This window comes from Ambystoma mexicanum, chromosome 8 (assembly GCF_040938575.1).
Source record: "Ambystoma mexicanum isolate Mex_15411 chromosome 8, UKY_AmexF1_1, whole genome shotgun sequence".
In the NCBI taxonomy this organism is placed as follows: Eukaryota; Metazoa; Chordata; class Amphibia; order Caudata; family Ambystomatidae; genus Ambystoma; species Ambystoma mexicanum.
This window is the reverse complement of record NC_090929.1, coordinates 1,412,660,547-1,412,679,163: the sequence shown is the minus strand read 5'-3', so window position 1 is coordinate 1,412,679,163 and position 18,617 is coordinate 1,412,660,547. Positions and strand designations below refer to the sequence as shown.

The window sequence follows — 18,617 nt, the reverse complement described above, 5'->3', positions numbered from 1 at the left end:
TAGCCATGATGATGTGAGTCGGTGTGAATGTTTTATGTTGGTGTGTGTGGAGGTGTGTTGTGTAATGTCTTGCGCTGTTGTCGGAAGAGGGGAAATGTGTTGGTAATGTTCTGCTGTGTGTGATGTGCAATGTAAGGGGAGGAGATGTGTTGTGTTTGGCTTGGCTTTGCAGAAGGAATGTTGTGATGCCATGTGGAGTGTTTATGCCTGAGTGTTGGAATGCATGGGTGAATGTTCTAACCTAGTCAGTTGGTGAGCCCTCTGCCTGGGTGATGGGCTGCCAGTGTTTCCATTGTCCTATATGTTACTTATATGTAACCTAATTGACTGCTATGAAGATGTCTATGAAGGTGGAAATAACCCTAGCATGTCAACCTAAGAAGGCTGGGAGCTGCTTCTTAACAGTTTCCTCCAGTGCCTGTGATTCCGCAGATGAGGAATACATGTGATTTTTGTTCTGGCCACTTGGGGGCAGATTATCAAAGCTTTGCACCTGTGCAAAAACGCAGAGCAAATGAATTTAACACCAATTTTTCCTGCTTCAATAACACAGAAGGGGGAAAACATGTTCAGCCCCAATCGGTAATATCTAAAAAAAAAATATCATCTGGGTGAAATTGGAGTAGGCTATTTTAGGTACTATGTTTGCTGTGCAACATGACAAGAAATGTAGAAAAAACCTTGTTGCTGTATGTTGTGCAGCAGGCATAATGCAAAAGAAAAAAAGAAAACGGTATGATGTAATTGGGCCGTAGTGCAACTCTATTTACATAATATAGATTCGGAGAAAATCTGTTTGCTACATTTTGTATTACAAAAGCATTTGCTCACTTTTTAGCACCACTGCAAATGTTAGATCGTCAGGCCTCAGGTGTGACAACAATATGTTTCACAAGTTGCTTATGGTAAATGTTGATGCATAATTTTTCATCACCAATGCTAAATACCCTGGCAGTAGTGCAGTGCACGTGATCTGGATTTAGAGTTTTGAACCCCACTGTCTTATTACTCGCTCTTGAGTCTCATTATTAATAATAATTTGGCATTTATATAGCACTACGAACCCTCAAGCATCTGAGCGCTGCTTAGTAGTAACCACGGTGTGTGGTGCTCATTTATCAATCAACCTCGGAAGGATGAAAGGCTGAGTTTGGCCCTGCCGGTCTCTGCACGGATGTCAAAGCGAGTGCTCTACTCGCTGTGCCACTTGACCGGCATATTCATAAATTCATAAATTAAATTCACTGCACCACCCCAATGATTCCCAAACAGTAAAGCCGATAGGCTATCAGTCCATCTTAAAAGATGTTTTTCTCTTTTGCTTGAAAAAGCTACCTTTAAAGTTGCACCACGTACTTTTTGATGGTACTCTGGATGAACACCCAGCTCAGACTTAAGCCATGGAATGCAACTCTTCAGAACCTAAGAGAGGAAATGAACTTTCACTCCTTTAGAAAGTCCTAGGCAACATTGATACAGCCCCATTCCTTCCCTCTCTGACCCGATTCATCGCCTGTGGGGCCTGCTTGGGTCTCCGAAACTGATCACCTGTCACCAGTCTCTGCTCCGTCACACTGTAAACCAACCCACCACCTTCAATCCTGGCCCTCTACGACCCTCAATCAGTAATCTTTCAAGTGCGACCATTCTGAACCCTTCAGTGACAACCAGAAACTACCTAGACATTATTTGGTCCCCAGGTCTACGAAGGCAACTTAATCCTATGTTCTGTGTAATCTTGAGGCATGTCCCTGGCTAAGCAATGCGAGCTAGGCCTGCTGCAAAAGCACCAAATACGTCTCCTCCCTCCCTGCTCTCTGCTTCCCACTCAACTCTTCATGCTCCTTCCCAAACTTCAACCCTCCCTGTGCTTTGAAATGGTTTGTCCCGCATGTAGCGTGTTCGAAAAAACTGCAACGAATACATATATGCATACATAATTACTCTGAAACTAATATCGGCTTATGCTCACTTTCTACTTGTTTCATAGTAAAGGGCGGAAGCGTTCAATAAGGCTTGGGTGACAGTGTGAGTTTTGTGTGCTAATATGCACGAGGTTTTTGCTCACATTTCTATCACTCACATCAGCTTCATATGTTTTGGCACAAGCAGTTTCTCTGATAGACTGATTGGAAAACGCTTTTCTGGATTCTGCAGTGGGGAGCGATGGAAGCAGTCACCTCGCATGCGCAGCGGGGAACGCTTCTGATAGCCACTGCATTCACATTGATTTCATCGTGGATTTCCTGGGCCTGAAATCTTCCTCAAGAGGTATCTTACCGGAACATGCGGTTCGCAGAGGGTCCCTTGTAGGCCATGTTATTGAAGAAGACTTCCAGCTCTTGGTCATTATCAAAGTCTGCGGCAATGACTGTGCGGACCGGCGATGGCATGGAGAACTTCTGGGTGGCAATATCCTGCGGGAGGGAAATCACATGCCTGGTCAGTCTACTAGCGAGTCTCGAGGCCCCACATAGTCATTTCAAGCAGGAAGCAATCATATATAACCAATTGATGTTTCACGTTTAAGATAAACCACTATATGTATATAACTGCTTAGATTGAATAGATGGCATGCACGATTATACCCACTCTGTATTCTGATAAGCCTGGACAAGGGATTTTCTATGTTCTGATGTTTCATGTGCAGTAGGTTCTACACACGGGGCTATGTTTACAAGACTAAGCCTGCTTGGCAAAGGGGCACCTCTTTGCTATTATAGAAGGGGCACCAATGGCTCTTCTATGATAAAACATGTGATCCCACTTTTGTGCATATCCAATTGCGGGTGCTCTATATTGATCAATGGGCGTGCGACCTCATGCAAGGGAAGGAAGCAGGTTTGCCTATACACATCCTTCCATAACACCTGCTAGGTGGTGGGGTCGTGAAAAAACAAAAAAAAACACCTGCTAGGTGCCAAGCATTTAGCCCATCTCCAAGCCCACCGTTGGTGAGTGAACATGAAGGGTCAAGGAACACAGAATGCCTCTCATTCCCGTTTTCAAACACAGACTACAGCTGTGGCCAAAGGGGCAGTGGTGACAGTATTTGCTAAGCTCATATTTGACCTTGATCTGCCTACGGCTTGTCTTCCCGACTCTATACTGGGGTTCTAATAGAGCGCCCACCCTCATGGAATCCTTAATGCCATCTCCCAGGTTGGCAAGATTGTCCATGTAGTCACGTGACATTAGACTCACCCACCTTTCCGAAACCGTCTCTTGCGCGTTCCACTGCACATGCATACACTCTGCATGTAAGCTCTTATTTAGTGTTCTGCACTCTTTCGTTGGCTGACAGGGCTCTGAGCCCTAGGACCCAAAACTATTGCATTATTAGAGTACATCTAGGGGGATATTGTATATGAGGAGGGCCACAAGGCTGGTGATGTTATTTGGTTATTTACCCACCCATTCCCTGCCCATGGCCATGCTAATCTCTATGGCCATTCCAAGCAACTTCCTGCCCTTTCCGCCCAAACCACATCCTTCTGGGATCTATTTGAACTAGCTTTTTCAAGCCTTGCCATTAAACATTGTGCTTAAAGTGCCTCCCCCTGTTTTTCCAAAGCAATCTTCTGAGAGTGAATGACTTAATTGGAGCTCTGAAGGAGCTACTGGTGTAATAAAAATGTATTAACTAGGTCTGCATTCAGCTACTTGATTTCTAAGCACTATGCATGCCTTTCACTAAAGTCCTGTTGAAAACAAAGATTGACAAATCCAACAGTGTTGGCTGATTTATATGTATTAGGCATTTGCCATATACTGATATGATTTGCCCAGGTACTCACACCATTTTGCAGCAGTTACCATTGATGACCATTTAATACTACTATGGTGGTGCCTGGCAAATGCCTTTCCCATGCCTACACACAAGCCAAACCATTGGCATTGCCAATACTTGTGCAAACCTGGTATGTATTTGGGGCTATGAACAGTGTTTTTAAAAGGGCCCTAACATCCTGTACTGGCTCTTGATGTAAGGGTTTCAGTAATATGCTTTTTCTTAAAAATGAAACTTTTTTCGTCATTAAAAAGGGCAAAGGAAACAATATATTTCTTACAAGAATCTGCAAAGGAAATGCACACATTCATCCATTGGGATTTTAACTTGTGTACAGATCTTTTTTGATGTATGTTTTTTTTAGGTGTTTTCACATAATAAAATAATGTTATATAAAAATGCAACATAGTAATATGATATGATATGGCATTTATAATGCACATGTACACAAGTGTTTATAGGTGCAACAAGGAGGGGGAAACAGAGGGAGGACAAAACAACAATCTTACTGGGCCTTGTGTCATTCAGATCGCACAAGTGCAGGGAAGAGGGAGGGGAGAGATGCTGAGGGGGAAGGGAGAAGTGGAGGAAATCAATTGACTGTAGGGTTGCAGATACAGACCACAAGTGCTGGGGCAGCCAGGAGGCAGTGCGAAGGTCAACTGGACATGTAGGAGCATGGGCCCAAGTTCAGAGGGTAGCCAGGTGCCAGTGCGTGGAGCAGTTGGGACATCAGCAGGGGAGTGGAAGAGAGAAAGCTGTGCGGTACATTGACCCACTCACTAGAATCCCCATCCATGATCAAGCTGCACTTCAGCAGTTAACAGCAAATGGCTGTGCTGGCTTGTGGGATGTTTTTACCCATGCATCCAAGCCCTACCATAAAACTGTGCAATACTGGCATGGAAAACATCATGATGGCCAGAACTCCCCAGAGAGTGGACAGGGAAAACATGAAGAATAGGCTGCCACCCATTTTTGCCTATGTTGTGAGCACAGGAGGGCACTGCCTAAAACCACCATTGGGCTACACACACAGTAGCCTGAAACCATTGGGAATGGCAATGCTGATTGCCAAAAAGCAACTCAGAACAGTGGGAAATTCATTTTCTTAATCCCAAAAATGTTGCAATACTGGTACTCACCACTATCAGAAAGCCGGCGTTTTAAAACCACCAGACCTGTGTGTAAAACTGAACAAATGAAACAAAACCAGGCCAAGGAAAGACTTGCTAAGAGGTGGATACAATGTAAAACTATATTCTGAAATGACTTGAAGGAAGAAATTATTTAATGTATAGGTAAAAATTGTCAGTTTGATTTGAATGTAGAAAACTGGGAACAAAAAGTGACATTTAGCTGAAACCTGGCTTAATGAAACTGAATTCTGCCTGACAACTACCCCCGACAGGAGTTGAAACTGGATCAACAGCCACTCTTCCCAGGCCTAGCTGCATCCTGCTGCCCCTTGCCAAAAGGAGTTGACACCTCTCTGATTAGATTAGGGGTGGAGCACCTGGGAACTGGAAGGGTCCGAACAATGCAGCCTCCCCCTCTCCTTCCCTCATCTCTGACTGTCTGTCTGCTATCCAAGAATGGTGTGCCGCCAATGACCTCTGCCTTAATGCCAGTAAGACTGAGATTCTACTCATCGGTACTCCCACTCCCTCTTTCCCTGCAGCTCTCTGGCCTGCCTCCCTTGGCCCCCTCCCTGCTCCTACCTGCAAGGCAAAAAACCTTGGGGTCATCTTCGACTCCACACTCTCCTTCTCTCCTCATATTTCTGACGTCGCCAAGAGGTCACACTACCAGCTGCACCTCCTCAGAGGTATTCTTCCCTTCCTCTCCTTCCCCCAGAAGCTCACTGTCTCCCGAGCCCTGGTTCTCTCGAAGCTGGATTACTGTAACAGCCTCTATCTTAATCTGCCTGTCTCCACTCTCCGCCCTCTGCAACTCATCCAGAACAGAACTGCGAGACTTGTCCTTGGCCTCAAGCCCAGGGACCGTATCTCTCCAGGACTGAAATCTCTACACTGGCTCCCAGTGGCTGCGAGGATAAAGTTCAAAACCCTCTGCATTGTCCACAAGGCCTTCTGGGGCCTGGGTCCTAAATACCTTCAACTCTCTCTTCCCAAATATCTTCCTCCCCGAGCCCTTCGCTCATCCGCCTCCAACTCCCTCATGGTCAGCCGCTTCTCGAAGCAACGAGCTGGGGGTAGATCTCTCTCCGCGGCAGGGGCCTCCCTCTGGAACAGCCTTCCTGCCTCCCTGAAACTTGAGGAGAACCACCTCCGGTTCCGGAAGCACCTCAAAACCTTCCTCTTTGCGTCTGCTTTCTCTCTCCCTCTCCCCTGCTGAACAGCTAATTAATTCTTCACTAAACTGCACTGATCCTGCAACTGGGCCACTCTAAACTGCCTTCGGTCCTGGTCCCAGTCACTGATCCCCTGTAACCCCTCTGCACTACGGGACTGTCTCTGTATCCCTACAGCCCCCCCCCCCCCTTCCCCAGCACTTGTTCTGCACTTACCTTGCACTTGCCACTAGCTGGCCCTTTTTTATTTATTACTTACGCCACTTACCTTTACTGCATTTCCCCCCCCCTTCCCCTTGCACTTTTCCCCCCTCTCCCACCCCTGCACTTGCGCGATCTGAATGACACCTGGCCTAGTAGGATCGTTTGTTTTGTCTCCCCTTGTTCCTCCCCTCCCTGCCTCGTCGCGCCTTGAAACACCTGTGTATAGGCGCGTTACAAATACCATATCATATCATATCATAAGGGACCGAACAATGCAACTTCCTTGACTCAGGCAAATGTTATATTGGGGGCGTCGTAAAATAGCTTCCTCTTGGGAGAAACTGGGGGGCAGCTGTGCCTCTGTGAACAAGCTTGTTTGGGGGAAGTGGATAAAGCAGTTAATCCACCATGTGATGTGGAAAGCCACACCCCTTTTTGACCAGGGCATAATTTAAAAAAAGATGGATAATTCATAGTACGGACTTGTCAGAATTATATAAGTAATACCATTATTCTTGTGATTTTTCGGTGCACATTTTAAGAGGCGTTAGGACCCTGTGGTGTATTCTGGGGGGTTGCTAGCAGAAAATAGGGTCTTACTCCAAATGTCTGCATGTTAAAAATCTGACACTTCATCAATTAATGTCCATACTCCTTGTGTGTAATTTTGGGTAAATGTCCGATATTGCAAAACCAGTTAAAAAGCACAAAATGTTGCCATTTTTGAATGCAAGCCCCCAGGAAGATCAGAGGCGGACAAGCATGGACCATAAGGAATATATAATGTGTACATGTAATTTCAACAAATTGTGTATCTGGGAAAGACGTATTTGAATCAAATATAGATTTGTGGGCAAACTGACCAGGGGAAGATCCTCTGACCCATAAACAGACCTCATCATGATGACAATCCATTTCCTTCCCCCAATCATGGGAGAGGGGAGAATTGGGCCAATGACAAGTAGAGAGGGGCAGGCTTAGCTAGGCCCAGGCACACACCCATTTTCAAAACACATAAAAAGAGACTGTTGGGACAGGTAGAGACATTCAATTCCATTTGCTGCGGAGCATGCTGACCGACGACTTCACATCCAGAGATCCAGACTTCAAATCCATCAATCTCCAGAACCTGTAGCAGAAATTAACTCCAGAATTTGTAGCAGAGAGGCCTGAATACACCAGCTGAATCCTCTTCAGCATGCCTCAAAACTAACCAAACTATTCAACAGCCGGGCGAGCTGTTTGAGGTTTTGCTGAGAATTTTTGCAAGAACCTGTAGCAGTACCCAGAAAGCAGTGTTACATCCAGAATCCAGAGAGGCTAGACCAGCAGAGCAGAGCTGACCCAGATTGCTGTGAGCAGAACCGGTGCCTGATGGACCCGCCGAGCAGACAGAACCGCAGCCGGATGTGTTGACCAGATCCGTGATGAGGCCTAGTTCAAATTTATATTGTGAGTACCTAGTAGAACTGTGCAGAACCAATCTCTTAGTTACAATAATCTAATCCAAACTATTTTAACCTAAGTAGAACTGCCTCCTAGAAATCGTGTCATTTGTCATTTTTAAAGCTGCACAACTGTCACCTGTCAATTCTGCAGCTGCAAGCTGTCACCTGTCATTTTGAGTTTACTTTAAATCCGAAAAACTACCTTTATTTAATCGTCCGTATCTCTGGAACCGTTTGGGCTAGGAACGGAATTTAACTTTCATCTGAAAGCTTAGAATCTAGGCTTTCCTATTCCTTATACTTTTCCCATAATCGCGAGACACACACTCGCGTAATTTACCGCGATTTTCGATTTGGCCCGATTTCTTCATCTGTAGAAATCAGCAGCTTTTTGCTTCTCTTTGCTAAAATTCGTTTGCAATCTGCTAATCATTCATAGAGTATTGTTAAAGGGAGCCTGAACTAATATAAAGTAGCCATCACCTATCCTGAACCTCTAGAGGGAATTAAAAGCAATTTTAGCACCTTTTCACTTCCTTGCAAACCACATTAAAGGAATTCACCTGTGTTTAAAACTCATCCCTGTTATCTCTAAGCTTGCTGGGAGAACTGGAACTGTGTATTGCATTATAAAGTGTGATTTGTTGGGATTCTTGAAGACTGTGTGCTCTCCTTCCATTTCTTGTATTGCATAGGGGGGGAGTGAATTGTCAAAAGAAAAAGTGATCATATTACCTTTTGCTAAAATCATAACAAGTTATTTCTGTACTGCATTTTATTCCACCTTGTGTTTCCTTGAACCATATAAGGCATTCTTTCCCACCTTTTTCTTCTGTTCCTATTCATAAGTTACCTCTTGCGGACTACTGCTCATATTCTGAAGTGTGATATCAGTTATCAATTGATTTATAAAGTGTGATAGATATATATTGTTGAATTGTCCAAATAAACCTTTTAATTTGCAAAACAAACCTACTTCTTGGCTCAGTGGGGTCAGGGGGATTCTAAGAGGGGGATGTTATACAAGGGTTGTCATCCAGAGTACTGAACAGGATATAAAAATACATCAATAAGGGTTTTCCTCAGCATCCCAGACTAGGCATTGACTTAGCTGTAGTGTTGATTGAATATCGCTTACAGGCTCCTTGGAGCACCATTGCCCCACATCAAAATTGTGTTTTGCGGCTACAAAATGATGGCTGCACCATCTTGCCAAACAACTATTGGGCAAGTTGGAACAGAGAGCACACTAAGAAAGGCAGTCATTATGTGTTCTTGTGTGCACCAAAAGAAGCAAATTCAAAAGCGGCGCTGCTCTGCTACTTGCAAAAAGTTACCATTGAAAAGAGAATATTCTCTTTTCAATGGTAACTTTTTGCAAGTAGCAGAGCATTGAAAAGGTTGTGCCCTGACACTAATTTCATATATTCAACATAACATTACTTTTATCAATGAGGTCTGCCATGCCCATCCATATCCAGATTGTGCTCTAGCAGGAGCGAGCATTATCCCTGTATGACAGGCTGTGTCAGGCCAGAACTGGCAAATTAACAAAAGCTTTACTTTCAGCCGCACAGGAAAATGCTTGTCTATTGGGTTACAAAATGTCAAAAATCAATGCTTCAAAGAAACCCTAGCTTTATGGGCATTTGTCAATTTCAGTGAACCTGTCTCTGGAATAAACTGATGTATAATGGAAACTGACTGGGGCTGCAGAACAATGTGGGAATTTAGATGGAAGAGAAAAAACAAATTTTAGAGAGAAATCCCAGCAGCATTGTCCATGTGTCAAAATGGGTTTTTTCAAACCAAATAAATGCCTGTTTTACAAGTACAATTTTGAATAAAAACTTGTCTTTGCCTAGCAATGTAAAGGGGATTTTGCTGGTAAACATAAACATACATGGGATGTTCTATTTAACAGGCTTGAATCTGATTCAGACCAAAATAAAATAAAATAAAGTATTAAAATGCATTGGCTGGATTTTGGACGCTCCAGAACAGGTTTTTCTGATGGCTAAACTAAGTTCTTCCCCCAAAAGGAGCTACAATAGATTATAGTACACATGCATGCTAATTGCTACCTTTGAAAACTTGGAATGGACCAAAAGCACTAAACATCCCATGCCCATCAGACTTTTGTCTGGGCAGAGGCCTCTTACAATAGAGATTCTGGGACACATGCGTGTGCAATAGGAAATCACACATCCTCGCAACTTTTACTGGGATCTTCAAAGCCAGATCAAGAGCAGCCTTGTAAGCTATGCCCTTATTTAGGAGACAATACTGATCATTTGTTTTAAAATATCAAAAGACAATTTTATTAATAAACTTTTAAGACCTTTATCTCTGCAACAGGACTTTGCGGGATTGTAAAAAGTTAACAGTTTAAATGTTATTTTTGTGATTTTTGAACAAGTCGTGGTAGCCTTCACTGCCATATTGGGAACAGAAATGGTAAAGAATTGGATATTTTTAGAAAAGTGTACTTGATGCCACTGTGAAATTCAATCCTTACATGCCGTATGATAATCTCTACACATGTATAAAGTTATAGGATGTTAGGTTGAATATTTCTCACCGAAAATGATGAAAAATTATTAGAAGGATGAAACAAAGTCTTACAAACTGTAGAGTTGGACTTTTCGGCTCTGCGTGAAATATGTAATCTGCCTAGATAATTTGTAAAAAGGCCACAATTGTATAAATGTGTGATCAATGTGAAGAATAATTTTAGCTAAAGTAACAGTGGGATGATTGTGTGCATTGTAAAGCCACATCATAAAGCTGATGTCATGTCCAACCAGCTGACAGCAAGTCAGTACCAATCCCCCAACCAATCCAGTGGTTAAGAGGCATGCCCTGCTAAGCCTGCCCCACCATATAATCCTATGATGTCACATGCCTTATAAATAAGGAAGGCTGACAGAACTCAAGGGACTCTCTCCTGAATTTCCAGCGCCTCTGTATCCTGATATTCCGCATTCATCTTGCCAGATTCCAGACTCTAATGCCAGGCCAAAGCATAGCTGACACTATATCAGAAAGGCCTTGAACCAGAAATCCCACTAAAAACCCCAGTAATAAAAGGGAAAAGTGGTGGTACCCTTTTGGGGACCATCCTGTGAACAGACCAGCGTTTTGCCCACTAACTGCATGCCTGCCATACCCCTGCCATCTAGCTGTACCTTTGTTATCCAGTGGTCCGACTTTCCCAGCTGTTTGCTGTAAGGAGCGCCCGCCGTGCGGTGATCAGAACCCGGTTGACTATCCCAAAATCCCAAACTCAAGTGTGGACTGTGAGTATTTCCCCATCCTATAGCAACACATAGCCTACCCCATCTTGATACTTTGTCTTTATTCTACTCTTTAAGCAATCCTATCCATGCCATGGTAATTTGTTCAAATGTCAGAACTCTTTGTGCATCTTGTCTGTGATTTCCTAGTGTTAGCGCCATTCTGTCATTCACCCCATCTTGTAACTCCTTAGTAATATTTTGAATGATTTAAGTAATTTCCACATAAAGAGAAACGTGACGTGAATTGGGTTAATCCAGCCGCTTAACCTATTTCATGGACAGCGCTATCTTCTTGATAATCTAGTATAAGTAAACTTTGTCTTTTTCCTTTCCAAACCGATTTTCCCTCTTGACAGCTTTATTTTACCAAAACCGATCCTCCTTTTATCTTGCAAATCTCATCCAATTCTTCAGATATAGCCATCCTTTCACTTCTATATTATCCCTGTAATGTGCATCTATTCCCCAACCCAAGAACTGCATTCCGATTTGGAGTATTTCACCCGTTTTTATTCAAAAACGTTTTTGTCATTTAAAACTGCAATTGAGAAAAATGCAACTTTTCCATGTGTGATTGCACTGCCCTGTGTTCTCATTTTCAACCTGCTTTGTGAACTGTATGCCTTTTGTGATACCTTACCTTATATTTGCTAGTGATACAACATCCCTGATACTGTGATAAACATATGTACATCATCATTTAACCACACATATAAATAATTATTTTTTAAAATACAAGTGTCATTTTAGGCCATTGCAAAGGGTTTAAAATCTGTTTTTGCCTCTTATTTTGATAGGATTAATTGTGGGTTGAGGGAACATTGCAGGGGGAAACTTTAACTGGGGTGTTATCTATCCGAATTGAAAAAGTGCTGCCATTATTCTGTGCTTTGGATATGTTTTTGTAGAAGGTTAACCAAGTGTATTTCTTCAGTTTCTATTGTAATTATCACCCCATTGGTGATTACTGCCCAATATTAAAATGTGTGTGATTTCTTTGAATTTTATCATAAATAAATATTTCATTCCCACCAATTGGCCCGGTTCATGGTTGATTGTGACCTGGGGTATTTGTAAAAGGGGGTGTGAGACGGCTTGTGTGGGGCATGGGTCCTGGTCTGGTGTGTGTCACCTGATTGAAATCCTTAACAAAATTGGGGCCTCGTAGCCGGGATTTGGGTTTGTGTTGCCCCCCGTGGCAGTTTAACACAGCAGACTAACCTTCAAGATAGTGATTCTTTGTGTGGTCAGAACACTGGGTTACACTGTAGAAGCACCTCTCCAAAACAAATATTCTATGTACCAGGCACGTGTATAAAATTAAAACTAAATCAACCCCAACAATAGACAAAAAGCAACAGAATAAAGATTACCCTTACATAAATAAATTAATAAAGAAAGAACACTTTCCAAAATGGACACAGCAGAGATAAATATGGCCAGGGAGCACCTTCTGCACAAGTTATTTGTCAGAGGCAATGAGCAGAGCAAGATGAAAAAATCTGGCTAGAAGAAATTATGCAACAGGTCATTGCCATGAACATGGACACATGGCAGGATGATGGTCTTTTACATCAAGCTTTGAGCGAGTTGTACATGACTCAGAAAATAAAAGACGAGCAGATTCAAATTGTCAGAATCACGGCCTGCATGTATCTCCATATGGGAGTGATGCATGAAAAGCATGAGGAAAATACAACTCTTGCGAAAAATCAGTGTGAACTCTTAACTAAAATCCAGACTGAACTAAAATTATCAGAACACAAATTGCAAAAGAGCCAAGATTCTGAGGCAGAATCTGGAAAATACATTAAAAAATTTAAAGAGGACTTGGCTCTCCAACAGCAAAATAATGTAGACAAAGAGGCCCAATTAGATGCATTAAAAGTAGAGTGTCAGGAAAAGGTTGACACTCTGCAAGAGAGACAACAGAATCTGACTCAACAATTAACATATAACAGGGCCTGTTCAGGACAAATAATCATGCTGCAAGATCAGATCAAAAGGTTAGAAGAGGAGAATCACAAATTCATTATTAAAGAACTCCACTCCCAAGCAGAATTTGATCAAGAGTGCCAGAAATTAAATACCATCAAGCAACAAAGGGATGACCTGGCTGAACAGAGGGGTACCCTAAATCAGGAGAAAGATGCCCTATGTCAGGGAGTAAGCAATTTAAAAACAGATTTACAGGAAAGTGAGTTGGGCCTCCAGAAACTAAATGAACTCAAAACACCAGAAACTAAATGAATTAAAAACAGAATATGGAAAGTTATTGGAGCATACCAAAATAGTAGAAGGTGCTCTGGAAGAGAACACCCAAACTAAAAATTCACAAACTAAGGAGGTGAGTCTCCTGCAACAAAAATTGGCTCAGTGTTCCCAAACTATACAGGCAGCACAAAGAGATAATGATGCCCTCAGTGAAGAGAAAGATGGGCTCCACAAATAGGTGGTAGCTCAAGGGCTCCACAAATAGGTGGTAGCTCAAGGGGCATAGAGGCCAGTAAAGCCCTGATGGCTGAGCAAAAGGCTCAGATCTTTGCCTATTATCAAGAGATAGGGGCTGAGAAGGAGAAACTAGCGAGGTTGTAGAAAGAGTATCCTAGATCTAAACCAAACTGGAGGGACCCCGAACAGGCAGAGAGGGACAGGACAACCCCTGATCATAGTATGATGTCCTCTGTACTAAGGGACTGATACCCATTTAATACTTTGAGCACTGCTGACTTCATGGCTACCGGTTCACATGAGCCAGAAACCATGAGGCCATCAGAATTAAATAGGCCTAGCATAATTTAGCTGACAGGTCAGCGCCTCCCAGAAATTGATAGAAGGGCGTCCCTGTATAGATACAAAAATATAATGGCTGATGTTTCTGAACAGGAAACCTCTTATGAGGAGAAAGTCATGGAATTACATCTGCAGAATCACTAGCTCCAAAGGGTTCAGTTGGTTCAATTTGCACAATCAGGGCAGTGTGGGGGATACTCTGCCAAACCTGTAAGCAGGGAGGAGTCAGATGACCCCTCTCTTGTGCGCCACCAGGGAGAAGAAATTAGGCCCCATCATTCTACAAGCCCCTCTCAAGATCACAGAATCAGGGAGCACCTAGATTACGCCTCTTACTGATACTATGCCTGTAACAAAGCTCATGCAAGTAACAGCGCCTCAATGCCCTTGGGCTGCTTGCGCGCTATACAAATTTAAATTTAAATAAATAAATGATTATGAGGGGAACCTCAAATAGCAGCGCCTCTGAGTCTGAAGGCAAATGGACTCAGGTGACTCTGTGAAAGAAAGCAGATAAACTAAAAAGAGTTCTGTTGAAAGTCCCCATTAGACAGATCAAGGCCAACAGGAATTTCATGACACTGTACAATAAAAACACAAACTATTCTGTTTGGGAGCATTTGAAACTGTATGAACAAATGATGGACACATTTCACATAAAGGATAGCCAGAACTGTATAGATTATGCCAAATGGACATTCTCTCCAGAATACTCCAGCTTTTTTGCTGGACTGGAAGAACAAAAACATTCAAGATGGTCCACCTACACGGCGGCCATCTTGAAACACTTATCCACCCAAAGAAAGCCCCAAGAGGTTCACAAAGCGGCCTACAATCTACAGTGTTGAGAAGATCAGGCCCCACAAGAGTTTGTGCAGGAACTAAAAGGCGCCTTTGCACAAACCACCAGGAGGGTGTGCACTGATAGCAGAGAGTTTATCACTACCTACTTGCATGCGCTTCCAAAATACATTTTGAACCAGCTGGTGAGGAATTTCCATGATGAAAGATCTCTAGACTGGGTAATAGAGCAGGCTACCCGGATATATGAAGTCCCAAAACCTGTAGAAAATAAAAATCAGGTTAAAAACTCCAAGACAACCAACACCCTTGCTGCTGCTAGGGTGGCATAGGTGAAGGTTGCCCCCATTTTGGACCTAGAAATGGGGGAGCCTACAAATGCACCAATCCCAAACCAGCAAAACCAGAGGCCAAGAAGGCCTTCAGGCCAATCACAAAGAGGTGGCAGTCAGGACGGCAATCCCATCAATGGGACTCCTAACTCCCGTGATTATATCAGTACCAGATACAAGGGCAACCGACCGATCTTGGGGTATGTAAGGACTCCCCCAGCCCAGGGGGTAAGAACTGCCCCGGGAAACTTCCATCCTAACTTCCCCCTAGGAGGGCAGTATTCCCCCAAATACTTCTTTCCCCGGTATCCACAAAACCCCAACCTGCAGCACAACCCTGCTTTCTTTCCCCGCTTTCAGGAGCCCAGACAACCCATTCCAGGAAAGCGGAGACCAAGGATGGTGGGTTACCAAAATCCACAATTCCTAGGGTACTCTGGGAGAAGGGATAGTTACCCTTCCGAGAACCACCACGATATGAACAGAGACCCCTGTACCAGATGGAACGGGTGTCCCAACTGGAGCGTCAGGTCCAGATCCACACACAGGATCTGGGGCGCATGTTGAGGGCTCAACAGAACCCTCACATGAACATGGCGGCAAAGGACCCCACAAACCAAGGGTCTGGCACCCCTGAACAATGACGGGGAGAGAACCCAGACAATTCACTGGTTCCAGAGGAGGAGGCATGGGAGGAAGGGGGGTGCAAAGCCCTTGAGGAAGCTTCCTTCCTCACCCGTGAAAATCCCCTGGACACCCAGGAACCAGAACAAAAATTTCTTGCCCCTAAAAATCTGCAACCCAGAGAACAGAGGGTGGGTAGGAGAAATAAAGACATTAAAAAGGCCATTTTTTTGTGAAGGAAGTTATTGTCCTCCAGTTTGAAGGGGAAGAATCCTTAGAGGATTCTGGGAAAGAAATGTTCTCCTTCAGGAACGGGGGAACTCCTCCCAAAGAAAAAAGGGTCCCAATAGATCTAAATGAAGACTGGGTGGGTGTGGGGACTGATTCAGAGTCACCCATCCCCGAACCCAAGAATTGTCATCCTGAGAAAAAAATAATAGTAATGGAGGGATCCTCCACACAAATTGGTTGCAGTGACTGCCAGCCGGTAAGCAGGGGCAGCACAGAGCTAAGGGAAACAGGGGATTCCAAAATCTCCACTATTTCAGGCTGCCAAATTTTCATTACATATTTCCAGACTCTGACACAGAAAATTGTCCAAAATGCCACTGTGTCAGAGTCCAAAATAATGAAATTGACCTTCCAGCTTGTCCGAAATGCTCATTACATATGAGGAGAAGGAGGGGAGATTTTATACCACCGTTCAAGTGCAAGGGCAATGTGCAATTTCAGCACTGGTGGACACTGGATAACAAGCCACTCTTCTGTCAAAAAGGGCCTTTGAGCAGCTAAATTCAGGAAGGGGGGAGATACCAGATCGGGGGGGGGGCGAGACCAGATCCGTCTCACCTTTCTTCCTGGACAACTCCAGAACTTCAACGGGAATGAAATTCCTGTCGAGGGGACTACGGATTTGGAAATAAAAATTGGGCGACACAAAGTGGAACACCCGGTCATAGTTGTGACTCCAGAGGGAACACCCTGTCTACTAGGGAATGACATACTCCGCAGGTTGTCTCCCCAAATAGACTGTGTAAACAAGGTACTCTGCACACAGAGTAACAGGCCAATAAAATTAAAACAGAGTGTCAACCATGTTAGTTTAAATTGCACATGCCACATGGTTGAACGCAATTATGATCATATTGAATTTCATTTCCAGAACAATCAAACACCTGAAGTGACAGTAATTGCTGTATGACAACAAACTGGTGATGGGAACTCCTCTCCATTCCTGAAAATCAACCTTCCTAATTCTATAGTCAAACGTGATGAGAAACCAGCTCAAAGTTTAGCTGACATTCAGAAAATTAGAGAACAGTTGTTCCTCCCTATTCAGTTAAATGAGGGGAAGGAGTCAGTTCTCGCCCGAGTGTGCGTGAACAACAGAAAGAGCTTAATCAGCGAAGCCACGTTCAGACAGCTCCCAAAATATCCAGCCATTCCCACATTTAAATTGATTGAGAAGTTGGAAATGGGCCTGGAAACTCCCAATTCCAAACATCTCCTGCCTAGAAGCAGCTCAAAATTTCTATAGGTAACAAAAGCATAGAAGATAATTGTTGGGTTGTGCGAGATGTCAGTGCTGCATTCTATTTAGGCAGTGACATTATCAATTGGTTTGCCATTAATTTGGACCTGATTAATTACAAAGCCTGATCCCGACTAGGTGGCAATCCCATGGACTTTGATGATTCAGAAAAAGCATTTTGGTCAGCCCAATTTCTACCATATGCAGTTGAAGTTAAAATTGGAGAGGAGTTCACCATCCCAGAAAGGACCTGACAATTCCCACTTCAATTAAAAATTAAAAGAAGACAGAAACTCCAAAATCCTGATGCATATGTACACCTCAATGCCCATCTCCAACAGCAGAGGTTGGTGCTAAACCCAACACCATTAATCAATATAGAACACAACACCGTTCCAATAATTAAGGATAACAGAGACCTTAGTAGTATCACTCTGGGAGCAGGCACCATTATTGTAATGGTGGTTGATGACCAACATTTTTCTATGGATCTAGGAAAGAAACTGACAGGACCAAGTCCCAATGACTGTTTTGACCATGACAGTGACAATGGCATACCACCAGACAGGACCTTAACCCTGCAAGGGGGAATTACCTGGTATACTTTTCCTGCCCTTACGGGGAGGAAGAGGTGACTTGTGACATCAGGCAGGAGGAGGTGATATTCCAGGTCCACAATGACTGCCTCTCCTACCTGAAACCCTTTGTCCAGGTCAATACTCTAACCAGAGACCTCTCCACCCAGCTGGAGGAGGCTGGTGAGATAGCAAAACCCGAAGTCTTTACAGGCTTCAGGCAAAGGATTGAAGAGAGGGTCAACCTAGCTGATGCCTGTGAGACTCCGGAGCAAAAGCAACAGTTGAAACAGGTGTTCTTAGATTTTCAAGATCTCTTTGCTGTGGACTTGTACGACTGTGGTTGCACTGAAATCCATACTACAACAATTCCCATGGACCTTGGAATGACTCCACTGTTTGTGAAGCAATATCGCTTGCCTCTCACATCCATGGAGTCCCTGACAGAAATCATCAAAAACCTTGTGTCCCGTGGGATAATTCGTCCAGTCTACAGTACCTTTAATAATCCAATGCTGGAGATATCAAAACCAAATGGTCAATGGAGACTCTGCGCAGACTTTAGGGAGCTGAATAAACGGGTCCACATGTCCCGATTGGCCTAACCACCTACATCCGTTATGTTCTGATCCAGTTGAGGGTTGCTGAAACAAAACTGTCCTTCCAAAAGGCACAGTGGTGCAGGACCCGTGTCAACTTCTTGGTACATGAAATAACTCCTGAGAGTCTCTGTCCCCAGGAGAAGAAAGTGGAAGCACTCCTAAAACTGAAAGACCCCACAACAGCCCTGGTTCATGCTGGTAAAATACCGGCACCGCCTTGGCGGAAAGGGGAATTACCGCCCCATTCCAAGGTTGGCGGGGCGGTAATTCCCCTTTCCCCCATTGCCCTTCCCCATTCCCATTT

At 43.8% G+C, this 18,617-nt stretch overlaps 1 protein-coding gene across 2 annotated transcripts in view; it reads right to left on the bottom strand.

Annotated features, from left to right (window-relative positions):
* The window catches only part of CRTAC1 (cartilage acidic protein 1), a 2,821,007-nt gene that overhangs the window by 665,278 nt on the left and 2,137,112 nt on the right, over positions 1–18,617 (bottom strand). For both annotated transcript variants that reach the window (XM_069611550.1, XM_069611549.1), the window contains exon 8: positions 2,281–2,417. In XM_069611550.1, coding sequence (XP_069467651.1) covers positions 2,281–2,417 — 137 coding nt within the window. The remainder of the gene's footprint in view (positions 1–2,280; positions 2,418–18,617) is intronic.